At 42.2% G+C, this 18,381-nt stretch overlaps 1 protein-coding gene across 3 annotated transcripts in view; it reads left to right on the top strand.

The window, feature by feature from the left end:
• ANTXR2 (ANTXR cell adhesion molecule 2) overlaps positions 1–18,381 on the top strand; it is a 96,386-nt gene that overhangs the window by 56,257 nt on the left and 21,748 nt on the right. For all 3 annotated transcript variants that reach the window (XM_008497460.2, XM_030450005.1, XM_030450007.1), the window contains 3 exons: positions 498–593; positions 3,365–3,532; positions 4,383–4,463. In XM_008497460.2, coding sequence (XP_008495682.2) covers positions 498–593; positions 3,365–3,532; positions 4,383–4,463 — 345 coding nt within the window. The remainder of the gene's footprint in view (positions 1–497; positions 594–3,364; positions 3,533–4,382; positions 4,464–18,381) is intronic.

Genomic DNA, 18,381 nt, shown 5'->3' on the forward strand with positions numbered 1-18,381 from the left:
GGCACGTTCCTGAGTTGAGGCAGGCAGAGCCAGTTTGATGAAGGTTGGCTAAGGAACCTGCAATGGGCTGTGCAACCTTGATCAGCAGGTCTGCTCAACACTGGCTGCTGAGTCCAAGTGAATAGGGCTGGTGGTCTGGGTCACTGAAGATATTGTGTTTTCTGAAATAATTTTTATTTGCCTGTGTTTTGCATATTTCTATTAGTGGAAAAGGATGAGGCAAACAAATCATGGTCAGAAGAACACACAGTTAGATTCCCCATTTGGACTCCCCTAATGGTTGCCACCAATGCTTTTCCCATGCAAAACATGAAAAATATTTGCAAACATGACCAGACCTTGGTTTGGAAATTGACAAACACTTGGGGAATCAAAATATCTGATCCTTCACACCTAATACAGGAAAACTTACTCTGTGATCTATAATGAAATTTACTAAAAAACACAATGTGGGAGAACCTATTATAAAAGTACATGTCATTTGAACTTACTGACAGGAAGAAGAACAAGAGCCCTTGCCTACCAAGAAATGGCCCACAGTGGATGCTTCCTACTATGGTGGACGAGGAGTTGGAGGAATTAAAAGGATGGAGGTTTGTATGCTATGGTGATTCCAGTTCATTAAAACACAAGATGTCTGAGGCTGCAAATGGTAGAAACAAAGATTTCTAAAGTGTACTGAAAATACAAGGGCATAATGTGAGCTTCCTTCCCAGTGACATAAGCCCTGTAAAATTTTTTACTGAACAATTTTGACCCTTCTGTATGAAAGAACAGCTTTCAGTGATTCCATTTGACCAGAACTTTAAATAGCTGCTTGAAGACATGCTCTTTCCATCAAGCTAATGAGAAAGAGTGTGAGAGTCTTTTCTGAATGTTTTGGAAGAAATCAGAGTGAAACATAAGTCCTCCAACTGTGGGCCAGCCAAATGAACTGACAATGGTGATGCTAAGGAGAAGTTTGATCCCAAAGGAACTCACAGCAACAACAGTGCCTGTCTTTGAAGAGACATGATGTTAATTAGAACAGAATGAAAAATGTGCATCCTTATGGGCATGTCATTATGTCATATTTTATAGTCAAGTCAGCCTTTATGGAATTTGCAGCACAGTTTTCTGCAGTTTTTACCTTCATTCTAGGAAACTGTCTCTGAAGTACCCACCTAGTGCCCCATTTCTTGAAACTTTAAAGGCATTGGCCTAGGAATCAGCTTTGCTTGAGTTCTTTTTAAATGCAGCAGCATAACATGCAAGTTTAAAGCTGTGTTGCTTGACTGTGTTTCCTTCAGCAGTTCAGGATTGCTAATTTAGAAAAGCTTCAGATTTAAGAAAAAAAAGACATTTTGTGCACTTCTTTTCAAACACAAACTAGAAAATACTTTCCAACATAAAGGATTAGAAGCCTGGATTTCTAACAGGAGCCATAAGCTCCCAGGAGGTGTTCCAGGGTTTACATCATTACAGTTTGTAAATGGGATCTTGTGCAACAAGACAGAAAACCAATAGATAGCCCATGAACACAAGTAAGTGAGTTCCACAAAGAAATGCACGTTCATCTCATGGCATAAATACAGTATTTCCTCTTCAAAGAAGACAGCGGCAAGTAACCACTAGTTCACAAAACTTTTTCATCTGTGCTAGAAATTTTGTGCAGGACTAATGGATAAAGAAGTAAATCAGCTGAAACTGCTGACAGCACAAAAGGGGGCTTTTGAAAGGCATCTCATTCTGTGGAGCTGTCTCTCTGTCCTTCCCTAGCACCTCAGAGTACTAACAAATTTCAGGGTTGGGCACTGCATTGTAAGTGCCTCAGCATTTGACTGTGGAACTTGGCCTCTGTTCTGTAGTGTCTGTGGCAGGGGGGCTGAGGGAACCCTGGCTGAACAGCTCAGTACCAGCTGTTCCAGCAGGGCAGGACACATCTCATACCCTCTGCAGCTTCCATAGAGCTGTGTGTGCATCAGGGCAGAGCAAGTGTGGAAATGAGGGAGGAAACACAGTCTAACAGGATGATGAAGGTGAGGGGATCAAAGGGAGGCTATTCCTTACCTGGCAGTTACCTGGGGTTTCTGTGCTGTGGCCAATGAACAAGCTGCTGGACTAGTCATTACATTTCTTTCCTGTTTTCAGTTCATGTGGTAAGGCAGTTATCTGTTTTTTATTGCTTCTCTGTGCTCTATTTGTCTGCCATTCTTTCAGCAGCTTCATTTTTTGGCAGCTTTCCTGTGTAGAGAAAAAGGGAAAATGGATCAGATGCACCTGCTGCTCCTGTCCTGCCACACTCACTGTGTTCCCTTTCAGAGCAGTTACACAGTTGCTCCTCACTTCCCTGTTAGCTTCACCTTTCTGTGAAGGTCCAGGGTTGTCCACTCCTCCTAGATCTTTCTTTTGACATTGCTTTGAAGTTTTACCATGTCATTTCTAGACCCCACCCATTACAGGCAGTAAACTTCTATGTTGACGTGTTGTAAGACTCCACAAATTCTGGTTTCATCTGGGTGAAGTTGCTTTAATCTGAAGGAGAAAGTAATTTTATCAGTAAGGAATCCACCATCTATCTCCCAATGGTTTTAACAGCATTTAAGAGAAATTCTAACAACCTCATAAAAACACCATAAACATACCATTGATCACAGTGAAAGATACAGATGCATTTTAATGACTCAGCAGGGCCTACTTGGCCAAGAAAGTTCCATTCTAACCTTGCAGAGAAGGATTCAAAACAAACCTCCCCTTAAGAAATGTGATCTGTGTTTCACCAAGGTGAGTCATAGCATCACAGACCATATCAGGCTCTGTTATTCTGCAGTGCTCTCATTTCCTACACTGAGATGACAAGTAGAATGCATTTTGTAGTGGTGATAAAACTACAAGATTTTCCTCCAAGGTATTTCACGTTTCCAAGGGAGTTAGACTCTGGCTTGCCTACAGATTTTTCTTACTTCCTGTGTAAGCTCATTCTGCACATGGCGCTGATGAAGATGAAAATGGGCTGATGAAGATGAAATTCTCCTGTCCTATGGCATAGTTACAGTGTGTTTAATTTCCAGGGTTTAGGTGTATCAGGTCCTCTTTATGGGCTGGATTGCAACACATGGCATGATGTACAAAGTCACGTGTGATTCATGGTAGAATTTCCTTGCAGGGTTTCTCTTGAATTTTTGCTATTAAGAGACTCCTATTGACAAATGTTTTTACCTATGAATGCTTGTCATCATTTCAGACAGAACATCTTCTTCAGTGTGTCCCCTCTTGTTTAATCAGAACCTGTTCCAGATTTAAACTTTTTCAGCTCCTTCTGTTTGCAACACTTGCCTTGTCCTTGCATACAGTTTATTTACATCTGAACTCTGTCTTTCCACAGGTTCGATGGGGTGATAAAGGATCCACTGAAGAAGGGGCTAGATTAGAAAAAGCAAAAAATGCTGTGGTGAAACTCCCAGAAGAACCAGAAGAGCCTTTCCATCCCAAACCACGTAAACCAAAGCCTACCTCACCAGCCATTCAGGAGAAGTGGTATACACCTATTAAGGTAATCTTTTTAGTCTTCAGTGCAATGGAATTTTCTGCTAAAGAATGGATTTTGTCTGCCTCACCAGTCTTATACACACTGGGCTATATGTTGTTTTTCAAGTCTTCCCTTTCAGGTGTAAGGTACTATTCACACCTACTCAGGATGAAATGCAGGAATAGTTTTTAGCCCTAAATGCAGTACTTCTTCATTACTGCCACATTCTGTTACCCTTCCCCAAAAAGGGGACATAATGTATAGGAAGAGTACTAAAATCTATGGGGGCTTTATTGGCACTTGTTCTACCTCAATGTATATCTAACTAAGCCTAAAAAAGACACAGTTTGTAGCTGTTATATTAAGTTTTAAACATATATACTCACTACCAACCAAGAAAAGCAAAAAATTATTTGAAACAATATAACGCAAATGTCTGACAAACAGGAGAAACATACTAAACAGCATAAAATAAAGACATTTTCCTCTGTACATGCCAAGAGTTGCTTGCAGACTTGTAACAAATTCCTCTTAAAAACTGAAGAGGGATCTGTAAATAAATGTTCTTTAAATGTGTAAGAGGAGACAATATGGAAGTTTAGCTGGGAGTGCAGATATTCTGCCTTAACAACACCTTCCAAGTGCTTTCTAACCACCAGAAAGTCCTGAAGATGTGTTGTCCACACACGAGCAAACTCTGCAACCCATCTGTGTGGAGTGGGATGCTGCAGCCAAGCTCCAGCGCTGCCATGTGTGTTCTGCACAGCCCAGCTGCACACCATGGGCCTAGCAGAGCTGAGGCTTCCTGAGAACCAGGCACTGGCTGTACACATGCTGGAAAAACCAAAACAAATCTGTTGCTCTGTTCCTGCAGGGTCGCCTGGACGCGCTGTGGGCGCTGTTACGACGACAGTACGACAGGGTCTCCCTGATGCGGCCGCAGCAAGGAGATGAGGTTTGTGTGTGGTGTGGGTGTCACTGCAGTGAGCAGTAAGGGGCGTGTGGCAGCCAGGCTGTACCAGCTGCTGAGCACCCCTAATTCCCAGACCTCAACTGCAGAAAGCACTGCAGCCAAAAGAATGACACAATGGGCAGAATAACATGCCAGGCAAACAAAGGGCTTTTAGAGATGTATCACGCTAGCCCAGGAATGCTGCAGAAACACAGGGCTCCTGAAAGCACACTGCATCTAATGTGTGTTTTGGTTTTTTTGTCCAGATGAACACACACACAATGCAAACTCTCTGTAACAAATACCCGAATCCTGCTTATAACCAGCTACTTGTTAGGGCAGAATCTGGCAATCAGGATAATAAAAACACATAAAATTCAAGTGACCACCAGTAACTTTCAGCAAACTGTTTGACATAGCTTTGCACGTCCATGCCACATGAAACCTTCCCAGAAAACGGAAGTGAGAAAACTGGTTTCTCAGACAATTCTTTCTTCTAGTACGCTCATGACCCATGAAAAAGTGGCCTCTACTATGACTGGGAAGAAGTTATTATTAGAACCTTTTCCAGTGAAGCTAGGTTGCCTATTTCTGCACATTATTACTTAAGAAAGTATTACTATGAATCTTAGCAGTCATCTCTAGAACTGATTTATCATCAAGGTATTTCAAATCTACTAGGACCATTGTGGTACCTGCTTAAGGCACATCGGAACTGCTACAGGAGCAAATGATGTCCTCTAAAGAACATAGCAACTTTTTCTCAGCACACTGGCCCCAGACAGGTGTGACAGATCAGCTTCTCTCATACCACAGAGCAATAGTGTGTGAGAACACTATCTTTGCAGCATATACCATAAAGATGACATTAAAAAATTAGAGGGATTAAAGGAAGGGAGTTGTTACCTTTGAGAGAACGAGAGATAATTGGTACTTAGATTATTTCCCTGGGATGAAGTTTGGCACTGTTCTACAGGAAGAAAAGTTGACAAAACACTATGCTGGAAATAGGAGACAGAGTGAAATACTAGTTTTACTATTCCACATGATGTTGGCAAGTTTACTGCTTGCATGAATGATGTGTGTGTTACATGTAGCAGAATTAACAATAACAGATCTATTTATAAAATATACAGTACAGAACAGTTTAATAGGTAAATTCCATATAAATGAGAACATAGAAGAAACTGTGAGTGAACAGGCTATGAAATTGTCACTCAGGCGTCAAATACAGGTAGTTACTGTAAAAACTGCCTGCCAGGGCATTTGCTGAGCCACTGCCAAGTCAGGCACCTGCCCTCTCTGGACCTGACAGGGAGACACCGACTAACATCTCGGTTTGTGAAAACTCAATAATTGTCAGTATTACCACTGAAAAAAGGCATAGGATTTGTACTGATGAATAAAATATAAACTAGTGGTCGTTAAAGTGCGACCTGTGACACCACAGGAGTGCAATTTCTGCCTGGCATGGTATATGTTGGGGAAAAGAAAATTCAATCTTTTGACTTAGTCGTAACTTGATAGGTAGGGCAGCCACGCAGTGCCCTGATGGATGAGAAGGCAGAGAAGGATGAGCAGTCACAGATACCTGCAGCCAGACACACACACACGTACTGACTTCACAGTTGCTGCTGGGGTAAACAGCAGGCATACAGCTGTTTTGTTTGGTCTTTTTTTTTTTTTTTTTTTTCCCCTGATTAAGAACTTGGTAGTTCTTATTTGTAGAAGAATTCACTGCTGAATTCAAGTCCTTGATCAAGTAATTGAAATTTAGGCATGAAGTATCAAAGTGGCACAAGCTGCTTCTCCCTTCCTCTCCTCTCCCCCCTGCCATGCTGCCAGGTAGTGCTGAGGGTGGTGGGGTTTGAGGGCTGCATGCAGTCAAGCCAGGAAGCTTTGATGGTGGATGGAAGCCCTTTGAGACATAAATTTTTCAGCTGGCAGTCAGTGAGGTTAGGGAGGCTTGTACAGGTGTGAGCTAGCAGGTTGTCACCGACATCTGTTTAGCGCTGAGGCACAGGTCCCGGGCAGCCCGCAGCGAGGCTGCAGGATTGTCAGCAGATGTAGTTAAGAGTGGCAGAACAGTTTTGGTCTCACATTTGCTGCCTGGGGGCTGAAACACTAAAGGTAGAGTGGGGGTGGACACAGCTGCACTCCCAAACATGCCTCAGGCACAAATAAAGAGATCTAATATAGTTTGACTCTGTTGTGGTGGGGAGATGAGGACAGAGAGCCACTTCAGAGACAACTTAATGCTGCAACAGCTGCCGCCAAGTTTCCAGGGAGTGACAGGGGACAGCAGTTACAGATCGAAGTCCCCATATAAACAGCCTCTATTAAGCAGTGAACTCTTTTGAAGGGCTCCCATCAAACACAGTGGAGTCTGCAGCAGGAGATTTTGTTTTCAAAGCTATGTTTTGTTTTCCTCACTAACAAGATAATTTATAAATGATACATTACGCTGCATTCATAGTCTATTTATACTTTCATTATTTTTAGTGAAAAGAGCAAAGAAGACTCGGCCACAGCATTTTTGGTACACTTTGATAAGCCAGTTAACTGAGGGTTTTCACTGAGGGTTTTCACTGAGGCTATGGCACTCGTCAGTCTGCAGTGTTATGTTCATCTGGGAAGCAGAGCTGAACACGTGCATTCCAGTGGCACTGTGGAGGACAGCCTGACGTTCCCCTACCCAGACACCTCTTCCAAACACCTGGGTACTGCATGGGAACAGAACTTGGCACAGCTTTGCAATGCAAGCATTAGGTCCTGTTCTTTTCTCTAAATGCTTGTGGTTATTTTCTGATTCATAGTTTATCAACTAAAGGTAATCATCAGAGTTTTTCAAGTTCTTTATATGACCTTGTTGCTTCATGCAGTTCGATAGTGGTTGAGATCCTAAACCTGTGCATGTTCATGGACACAAATGCCTTTTCAGCCCAAAAATAAGCCCATGTCACTTGTATTTGAGATTCTGCCCTATCAGAATGCAGGTATATGTGTCTGGTAAAAGGAAAAAAAAATATCTATAGATGATTCTAGAAGGATTTCTATATTGGAAACTATAGTAGAACTACAGAATGCTTTTGGCTCTTTTAATATTACAAAATGACTCCATAAAAAAAAAAGAACTTTTTTTTTCAGAACTTCAAGCCTATTAGCATTTAGCTACTTTAAGGATTCTTTTATAATAATGGCTGCAGTTAATACAAACATCTACTGAAACTGGAGTTACTTTGTGAGCGTCTCTACGTTACACAACGGCTTTATGTCCTGCACTGTAAGTCTGTGAGCATCCACGATTTCCAGTTAAAATCACTTTGACACTACTGTATTCTCTGACACCAGGCCTGTGTTACCATTCCCTGTTTCCCTATTGTGTTTCTTCAGTACTTCCTATGCTGAGCACAGGCAGAAAATACCATATCATGACTGCAGTCGTTCAGTTGTAGAGCAGAACAGTAATTTTCAGGAGGGGGAGGTTTTCAGCGCCTTATGCCAGAGACAAAACTGTTTTGAAACATCAGACTCACTGCAGTGCCAGAGGAGTGCCGTGGCTGCAGGTCCCCATGGTGCTTTCCCAGCTCGTACCTGGGCGCACATGGGGGAACATGAAAATTATTACACTTAAAAACTGTTGACTGAGAGTTTTAAAAAGAAACTTCAGTATCACTTACATAGCAAAGTTTATGTCTGATCTTCTAAACTGCTGCAGTTTTAAGAAGATGCAGAACTAGTTAGGAAATGTGCGAGATCAGAAGGAAGTTAGAGCACATCTTTCTCTTAAATGCTTCCTTGAAAAAATACTTCTTTTGCCATCTCTTCCAGTGGGAATTTGTATAGACCTGCAATCTAAACCAGAGCCAATTTTTTTTCTTAAACTAAAGAATAGACCCCTACTGCTCTTAAACATTATTAACCTCACAGTTACAAGAAGTGGAAGAAAACATTCTAAGAGTATTCATTTCAGACTACTCTATTAATTCAGAGGTCAGTCTCAACACAAAGCACTGCATGGCACTGAAAGAAGCACCAAATTAAATTTCAGAAAAACAACCATCCCTTGGCCTGCCTAAAAGAAAAAAAGTCTTTTTTTGGAGAGGACATCTGCCCCTTTTGTTAAAATGATGAGTGCAGCCAAGAAATAAGCACAATTATGAACTTACAAGAATTTTCTTGTGCCAAAGACATGGAATATTCTGCAATTCCTTCAGAAGCATGCTCATCTTAAACAGGTACCACAGCTTCCCTGTGTTGAAAACAGTTTGCATGCTTCCATCCACCAGGGCCCAGCCTGCCTGTCTCTGCAGTGTCTCATCCTAGCTAGAGGCACTATCTTCATAGCTAGATTTGGTAGCTCTCAGTCAATGAAGGCAGCACTTACCATCTGTATTAAATGATGATGTTGTTCTGGTGTTGGGAAAAACAAGGATCCCTCCCCATCTAGGTGTGCCTTTGGCACTCTCCCCTTTGTGCAGATGAGCGCTGTTGCTCGTTTTAAAATGAGCTCTCAGGATTCGTTAGTGCCAGTAACAACATTTGCATGAACGGAATGGGAGAAAGAAATAAATCTCCATGTCAGCTTTAAGGTCATGACATTTTCCCCATTTCACCAATGCTCTAACAGGACAATGTGGACAAAGGGCTCAGGCAGCCCGTGTGTGGTGAGCACGATGCCTCCATGTTGCTACCAGCCTGGTTAGACAAGAGGGGGCTGAAGGGCTGGGGATGGTCCTCATGGCATTGCTGTCATGCCAACATATGATGGACTTTTTGGGAAGCCATGATATACACTAATAGAGCACTTTAAAAAGCTGAGCTGCCACCAGAAGAATCCTTGCTGTCTGTATTAGTTGACCGACAGCTACCTGAAACAGGAGTGCTTCAGGCCTCCTAAAACACACTCAGAGCACCACAGTGGGCATCACGGAAACAGATGCTGTGCTGGCAGCATGGGGAGAATGCCTGTAATGCCTGTTAAGAAAGGAAAAGTCAATCTTTTTTTGGGTGGAGTATGAATTTGCTACAGCTGTCATACCTTCTCTTCCACCCTGAAGACCATTACATTTCTTCCCCCCCTCTGAGCTGTACTAAAAAGAAAATAATTAATTCAGCAGTGCCATTTTTTAAATAGCTGCTTGTTTCATTGAGCATGATTCAAAATCATAGGGAAAAGATAAATTAGATTTCTTAATTCATTAAATAATCTTTTTATACAGAGTGGATTGGAGTAAAACCAGTTATATTTATTTATTTGCTCCGTGGCATCCAGTGAAGAGAGGGCAGGCAGTCTGTGTCTGACTAAAGGCAGTCCCCCAGGACAGCTCCCTGCCCTGTTCCAGTTAAAGCCCAGCCTCTCACCAGTCCAGCTCAGAGGCACCAGACACCATTCAGGAGCAGCAAGAAGAAAGCTGACAGGTTCATTCGGCTGCTGCTCTCCAGAAGAGACGTGACAGCTTTAACTGTCTTGGGCATCCAGATTTATGAACTAGTCCTGGGCTCCTAACCAGATTAGTTCCTTTCCCATTAACTGCTGAAAGTAGGGCAGCTGTCCGAGCGGCTGCTTGTAAATTCGATAATGTCTGTGGTGTTAATCTGTAGGCTTTTCAGATGAAGAAGGCAGCAGATAACAGGATTAAAGTTTCACGACCCAGGGTTTTCACAGCCCGAGACGCAGGCGTAGGGGGATAGAAAATGACTTCTGTCATTAATCTTAATTGATTGCCAAGAGGTTTTAATCTGGGTTATTAATTAGGAAGGTCCTTAACACACTGTCTACATATCAACATCAGATGCTCTTTTGGGACTTTTGGGACATATGGCCCATCTTATATTTACATTCACACAATTTACACATACATACATTTCTGTATGAAGAAATTTTTATATGTATATATGCATACAAAAAGCTGTAGAAGCATTTGCATGCACAGAGGCATCACACACTTTGGCAAAAAAGGATGAAAATTAAAAAAACCCACTTTGTACAAAGGTTAAATTTCCACACAATAAACATGTATACATCTATTTATGTTGATATGTATATTACTCTATTTTGATTACACATGCCATTTATCTAGATTATCTTTCAAATGGAAATCTCTGATCTGCAGATTTCAATTTGTAACTGAAGTGTAGCACCAGTCTCTCTGTGTTTCTGGCCATTCAGACTCACCATTTTTTTCAGACATTACCATTTTTATCTTTTGTAATTTCAATGAGTCAATGATCAGGCCTTCTCTTTTCCCTTCTCTTATTTTGAAACCTGTTCCTCTTGCACAGACACGATGGACCTGAGGTGCAGCTATCCATAGCTATACACGACTATGTGATAAATCCCAGCTTTGACGTTTACCAAAGCACTGTTTGCAGGGGGAAATATTAAATTACAATTTGAGCATATAAACTAAGCAGGAAGAGAAAATGCTGTGACAGAGTTCTGGCACATAAACTGTTCGCATTTAAGAACACCTTTTGGTGTTTTGAGGTATTTCAGACCAAGGGGTAACTGCTGCTTTTTTTAAGAAGGGGGGAAAAAAAAAGAAAAAAGCTTTTAATCTGATGAGTCCAAGAATTTCCCAGGTTTTCCTGGGAAATGGAGATCAACCACTTAGCTCACCTAAAGCTAAACCATACAACACATCTATAGTGCTGTAGGGACCTCTGCCAATGGAGGCAGACACAAAACAATCTGACGGCTCTTTTTGTCATGTCCTCCTTGGGTATTGTGTTGCCTCTTGAAACTGTTAAGCACAACTCTTGCTCATTTTCTCAAGTAAATTGCATTCACTCTTGTGTATGTAGAGATGTGTCAAAGACTGCATCACCACACAGGGGCATGCCACAAAAGCACTAAAGACTTGGTGTGATTTTTCTGCTTCAACTTGGATTTCAGAAGTATTAAGTGCTGGCCTAGTTCCAGAGTACTCTGGCTTTTAAAAGGGAATTAATTTTGACTAATTACCATGGTATTTCTCTATCAATAGATTCCCACCTGTGGAAGACTTGCAGCTTATGTCCTATGCTTACTCTTGCAGCAGGTTCATCTCTAGCAGTCTGCAGCTTCATTCTGACTTCTGGGCTGGGTGGGCATTACCCAAGTTCTGTCTTGTGTCAGTCATGGAGAAGCCACTTACTCAGTCTGTTATTAGTCACTTTGCATCTGAGATGCTTTTGCTGAGAAGGAACAGCATAATAACCAGACATGCCCCCAAAAGGTGTTCTACTGATCTGGCAGATAATCCACTGTTGTGGTGTCTCGGGAGTTCTGTCACTGAATCAGGGATACCTCCACACTGGCAGATTAAATAAAAGGATGGAACTTGATTTCAGACAAGGGTTTTATTTCTACCACCTAGTCATAAATTTGAAGTCCAAGGATGAAATTGCTTTAATGACCATGTTTCATTGACATAGCTCTGTGACTGCCTTTTCCCTATGAGTCACAGATAAAAAGAAGGATCTAAAATACTTTGAAACCTCATTGTAGGCCACAAACAGCAAGAGCTGATGAGAAGCCCTCCAATTGCTCATGCAAAATCCGCAAAGAATTTCATCTAGCTGTGTATTTCTCCCTCTGGGAGTTTGCTTTTTGGGCAATATTTAAATGAAAAGATTTTTCTGGAGCAAAAATATTGCATTAGTTATTTAAACTCACAGAGATTATTAGGAATGGTGTAAGTTAAGGGAGATGGGATTCTCTGTAGCTATAGGAGTGAAAGGTCACACAGTTCTTTCACACAGATCTAGCAAGCTTTAAAAGATTCAGACTGTGATTTCACAACCATTTGGAAGAGATCAGTATAAATACTTTACATAAATAGATATGAGTGATGATCAAAATCAACTGACTAGAAAGTAGAGAGGCTCTAGGATGGGAAACTTAGTGACAGAATGAGGTGAAAAGAACTAGGCCAGTTTTCCTTTGGCTTCACTGGGCTCTGGTGCTCTAACCAACAGGAAATGCTTGTGATAGGTCTTGAAAGGCTATTTTTAGAAAGTGAGAGCTTACTTGTCACCTAGAAGGTGTGCGTGTCTCCTGCAGGTACCTGTTGGCAGCCCAGGCCTCAAAGAGGCTTACTCACCTAGGATGAGTTTACTATAAGCCTGTGCTAAATTATAGCTAATTGACTTCAGAGTATGCTCAAGTATGCCCACCCAGGTACTCACTGTACCCATGCAAGAGTCTCTAAAACCTGAAAGTAGTTGCAAATGTTAATCATTTCATGCATGCCGATTTTCTCATTAGCTTTAATACAACATTATCAAAAAGAAGGCAGGGTGAAGGAGCTGTTTTATTATCTTGACACTGATCACCATCTCTTGTGAAATAAGGACTGAACAAGAAGATAAAAAGCTGGGAAAGACTACAGCACACATGCTGCTGCATGCAACAGTTCTATGTTAGAGGCAGACAGTGAAGAGGAAAAGAAGGAAAAAAGATCAAAATTTATATTAATGATTCTGATCTTTTTACTGTATTTCTTTAATTCAAAATTATTTTTGTGCTGAAGTCCATTTTTGCATGTCTAAGTCCATTATGAACTGCAGATCCATAACGAATTTACCAAAAACCTAAACATTTGAGTTATTAGCATTTTAAAATGTCTGAGTCTTCATAAGCTCTAATATTTTCTGAGAAACTCAGCTGTAGTATTTTTAAGAAGTGCCTCCAAGTAAGATACATCTTGCACCATCACATGCTTAATGCTTTGTCAAAAGGGGAAACTGCTACCTAGAAAAGTGACTTATGCTGTTGTTTCCAAAGCCCATTATACTTTAAGGTTCAGACATCCATCCATAGATTAGAATGTCTCAATACATTTGAGCTTTGTCCCTCAACAGTATGACACAGTGGCACGCCCTCAGCCTTAACATTTACTTTTAATATTGAATGTGCTGCATTTTGATGGCTTGTGACACAGCCTTCGTGTAATTTAAATGCAGCTATAAAAACAGTTAATCCAATTGCAAATAACAGAGCATTAATGCAGTTTTGTGTCAGAAAGTACATATGGATGCATGTGATTCTGCTCTTTTCAAGTCATCCTGAAATGAATTTTGCAACTTTCGATAACTGTGGTGGACAAATGGTAAGTGAAAATCCATTGCAGAAGTTTAAAGGGCCTAAGCTCATCGTCTGTCTTCAGCCTCTGTCAGACAGATGATGACCTACAGCCTCACAGTTTTTAACATAACCCTTCAAGGAACACACTTCAGCTGCATCACACTGTTGTTCTCCATGGCTTGGGATTGCTCATTTGTAGGTAAACATCACTTCATTTTTGATACACATTTCTACCTGTAGTTTCCTCCCACAGTGTTGCTCTGTCTTTATTACTGAGCCTAGCCATCCAAACCTTGCAATTTAAATCAGTTTGACCAAATTAAAAAGGATTAGGTTTTTCTTAGAATTCATTATGACTTTTTTTCCACCAGAAACAGCAGAAACACCTTAATGGTCTGAAACATATTTCCTTGCTGGATGTAAAATACTACTGTCTGATCAGGGAGGGGAAATGCAGGTGGAAAGTGCACGGTAGCTAGCATCACAATATTATATCTTTCTGTGCCAAAGTAGAAGGATGATATTTTATGTTATAGTACAACATAAAACCTGCTAAAATTTGGAATGGTTGTAAAATGATGGACAGATATCTTTAGGAAGCAGAGCTGATTATTAAGGGCTGAAAATTTTCAGAGGAACCTAAGGGCTCTTAGGATGCGACTCAGTTCTGGAGAACTTTCCCAGCACAGCCCAGCATTACAAACTGTAGCAAGTCTGTAAATCATACAGAAATGCTGTGTATTGCTGCTAGGGAACAACTGCTCACCCAGAAAGGAGAAGTGATGTTTTAGGACACATCCTTAGGTCAGGGCTGCTTCCTTCTCTCTCCCAGTGCTCCCCAGTTACCCTGTTCTGGCTCTGTTCCTCAGCATGGGCTGCTCTACTTGCCATCACCACCTGAGAGCTTGGGGTGGCTATTGTAAACCTAGAGTGTCACAATTGAGCCACAACTAGTTGCAGGTCATTTATTTAATTTCATTAATAAAATAATATCTACAGACAAAGGCTTCTGCCTGCTAATAGTCTGAGTGAGTCTCAGGCAGCTGATGGGAATGACCTTTTGTTTGTAGAGTCATTTCCATAATGACATCCAGGGTCAGGCCTGACAACCGATCTGCCACGCATTAGTAGTAGACATGGCTTCCCTTTGGTAATAGGGCAGAGATGTACCCCAAGCAGATGGTCAGAGATCATAAGTGGCTAATGAACTTGATGGGGCATTTTATTAAGATTATGATAGCAACAAAGATTTTTCCTTCCAGTAACATTTAAAACAGAAAGAAGGGTGTGTAAAGGAACAGGAGAATACAATGGACTACTTTTCTGCTGGATCTAGGATTCTGTGAATTAGAATTCTGTCAATTCTATGAATGCTAATCTAGCTTCTCAAATCTCATTTCTTTAAAAGTACAGTGGTGTACAGTGTCTTGTGCTCAGCAGAGTAAAAGAGATTGCTAATGGATGCAGGCACTGGAGAGAAAGTGGCATGATCTTGGCTGCTCTGTGGTATTTTTGCCATTGACTTAAGGATGGAAGAGGCTTGAGTGTCAGCCAGGGCAAGCCCCCACCATCCCTGCTAGGAAGAGAAGAATGGGCAGAACCTCTTACAGTCTGCTTCACAGGTTGCTGTCTCCACCAAGATCACAACAGAGAGATCAATGCTACTGACTGTAGGTATAAAAGACAGTTCCACAAGACCAGGAGGAAGATGTAAGAGAGACAGACAGGATGTCTTCCAACTGGTGCCCTGGGGTTCCCACTCAGCACTTCCCAGCAGCTGAGCCACCACCACATGGACAAGGTGCAGGGTGATTAAACAGAAGATGTCTTCTCTGGGCAAAGCAGCAGGGCTTTCCCCCAGTGACAGTGGTGATCATTAAGACACAAGAGGTAGGGCAGCAGATTTCTAAGGCTTACAGTGTCTGCAGAGGATGATGCATTAAATGAAGCCACCATCTGATGTTTCTGTAGATGATGTGAACACCAAGTAATGAAGGCAAAGCCACGTGCAGGATGGGGGAGGAAGAGATTACTCTAGTGAGCTCTGAAACACATCTTATGCCAGACTAGACTGACCTTTACAAATATAATACAAATATATACAAATACAAATATAAAATCACATGTATTAATCCAAGATGTACACTGCTTAGTGTTAGAGTATCATGGCATGAAAGGCTTCTTAAGAGGCTCTGAACAATGCTTGTATTAATATCTGCTTTACCCACTGCATTAGACCTAAGCCACGTGCCTTCAAGCCTCTTTAGAGACAAGATGGTGGCAACACTGCCCAGCCCACTGGGGAGAGCGGCAGCTACTGGAACTGCCCACAGCCCATGTCAGCAGTAACAATCTGCAGCCAGGACTCCATCCCAGCCACCCTCCTTCACTGCACACGCATCACCTCACCCTGTTTCACACTCTTCTTCCTCCTGGCCAGCCCCGACACACCAGGGACTCCTGACCAGAGCCCTAACAGACTTGTAGAAAAACACTGTGTCTGGTGAGAGAGGCAGTGGTGTTTCCTCTTGGCAGCAGTGGATGCAGATCTGTTTGTATCAGTGGGAATTTCAGTCATACATGGTTTTGAGGCTGGCATTTTCAGATGTGCTACCCAAATCTATTTTAAGGGTTCTTCATGCTGTAAGTTTGTGAACAGCCTGCGTTAAGAGTTTTAAAGCACAGCTTTGGGAAGCTATTATCAGTAGGTATTAATTATTGAATGCTATACTTTCTGGAAAAGTTGCTCCATCACTGGAAAGTGACCTTGTTAGAAGAGGCAGAGCGAAAGAGAGACATACAGTGCCTCCTGAGATCAAGTGGAGTGATGCGTATCAAGAGAAGACACTAAAGATTTATTGTCTGTGGCAAAAGAAACACAGATCTCTGCTTGTGCAGTAAGTGTTTTTGACATCATATACCATAAAGAATGATTGGACACTGTAGATTAAAAAGTGTTTCACTGAAGGGAAATAATAGACGTTTTCACAATGCTGTTTGCATTACAAGTTCTGCGTGGCCATGTGGCCTTGCTGCTCCTGAGAATCTGATGTTGTCTGAGTTAAGCTCACTTCATGTTAAAAGGCAGCTGAATAATTCTGAGGGAGGATACTGAGATTTTATCTAAGTAAAAGGAAATGTAACTGAAAGAAGAAATCTATGCTGGGTTTGTTTTGCATTTTTTGAAGATGTTTACAGTTAGTGAACAAAAGGCATTACTTTAGGCTTCCACAACTGCTGTTCGAAAAGACCCTGGGAAAATTTAGGGGATTGCATTGCTCACATGGGCAGCACAAACTGCACTGCTGTGGTGCTTTGAGGTATGGCATCTGTGACATCCTCTGTTTCACAGCCAAAGCTGCTATCTTTGCAGCTCCCATTTAATGGTGTTTGAGTCCCTTGTTGTGTTGACAACTGCTGTTACAAGTCCTTGCTACTCGACATCCACGCTTCTAGAGAAGTCCAACATCAAGATTGTTTGGAAGCCTTGCATGGAAATTCCGTTTATCAACTTCACCCTGGCTATTTTCCTTTTTTTCACAGCTGCCAGTGCAGTGCTGTGCTTGTCTTCCAGTAATACTGCTGTTTGGAGTTTTCCCATTGCTCAGTCAGCTTGGAGTGTTTAAAAATAATAGATAGAAATTCAGTTCAAAATAAAAGCTTGGGAAAAGTGGCCACTCAAACTTTTATGAATGTCTCGGTTAGATTAGAAAGCAAGGCATTATGGCCAGAGAGCTTTTAGATAAATCATAATTAGATACACATGCAGATACATCAGTTAGGGCTAGGCGCACAATTAGGCACCTAATTGTGTTGAAAATGCAATTGCACACTTAGCTACAATGGCCACGATTCTGCAGGAGCTGTCCTGTTGTTGTGTCCCTTCCCTCTGGTGAGGCTGTGGGGTGGCACCTGTTGGCAGGTCCCCTGTGAGGTGACAGGAGGGTGCTGTGAGCAGTGGTGTCTTCTGTCCTGCCCTCACCCTGCACCAGGCAGCTGGATTTCAGAGGTTTTCAGGAGGAGTTCCAGCCGCAGCAGCACAAGCACATCCTGTGCCCTGGCCTGGTTCTCCTGCAGGTGCAGAAGATGGTGCTATGGTGAGGGGGGACACAACACACACAGGATGGGACACAGACCTGGTGGCCCTCCATCAGCTGGCACACCCTGCAGCACAGCACAGGGCTCATGGGGTCCCACTGCCCACAAGCATGTGGGAGGAAGCAGGCAGGTAGAGACTCTGTGAGGTAGTCTCCTGGGAAAGGCAAGCTGCATCTCAGGCAGCTCCTGAGGACACCCCAGGTGTGGGTGCTGGCTGATGTTCTCTCCAGGTACCAGTCCATGGGGAACCAGGCTGGCGATTCCTTGAGGAACTGCTCAGTTTTGAGAAAATGACTGTGGAGTCATCAGAGGGTATGGGAGGAGAGGAGGAAGTGGTGGTTCCCAGCGTCTCTGGCATCAGGCCAACCTTGGCTTTTCTTAAGATATTTTTCCTTTCTGCTGCCGATCCTTTTTCTTTCTTTCAACAAGAAAAAGAGAGGGGGAAAACCCAGCCAACTGTCATACGTGATTCAGCTGACAGTGTGTGATTGAAACTGCAGCTAGGCTGATTCCACAGGAAAAATGCCGTTTAAAATAACATTGTCACTAGTCAGGGACAGCATTTCTTTATGCAAGTATCTTATCCGAGAATGCTGTCAGGGTCATGATCCACTTGCAACCTAATTGTTCATGCACTGCTCTGTCTGAAGTAACGTCTCACTAGCAAGGACCAGGGGCAGGAATTAGCATTTCATAGAATCATAGAATGGTTTGGGTTAGAAGGGACCTTAAAGATAATGTAGTTGACCCATT

This window comes from Calypte anna, chromosome 4A (assembly GCF_003957555.1).
Source record: "Calypte anna isolate BGI_N300 chromosome 4A, bCalAnn1_v1.p, whole genome shotgun sequence".
NCBI classification, from domain to species: domain Eukaryota; kingdom Metazoa; phylum Chordata; class Aves; order Apodiformes; family Trochilidae; genus Calypte; species Calypte anna.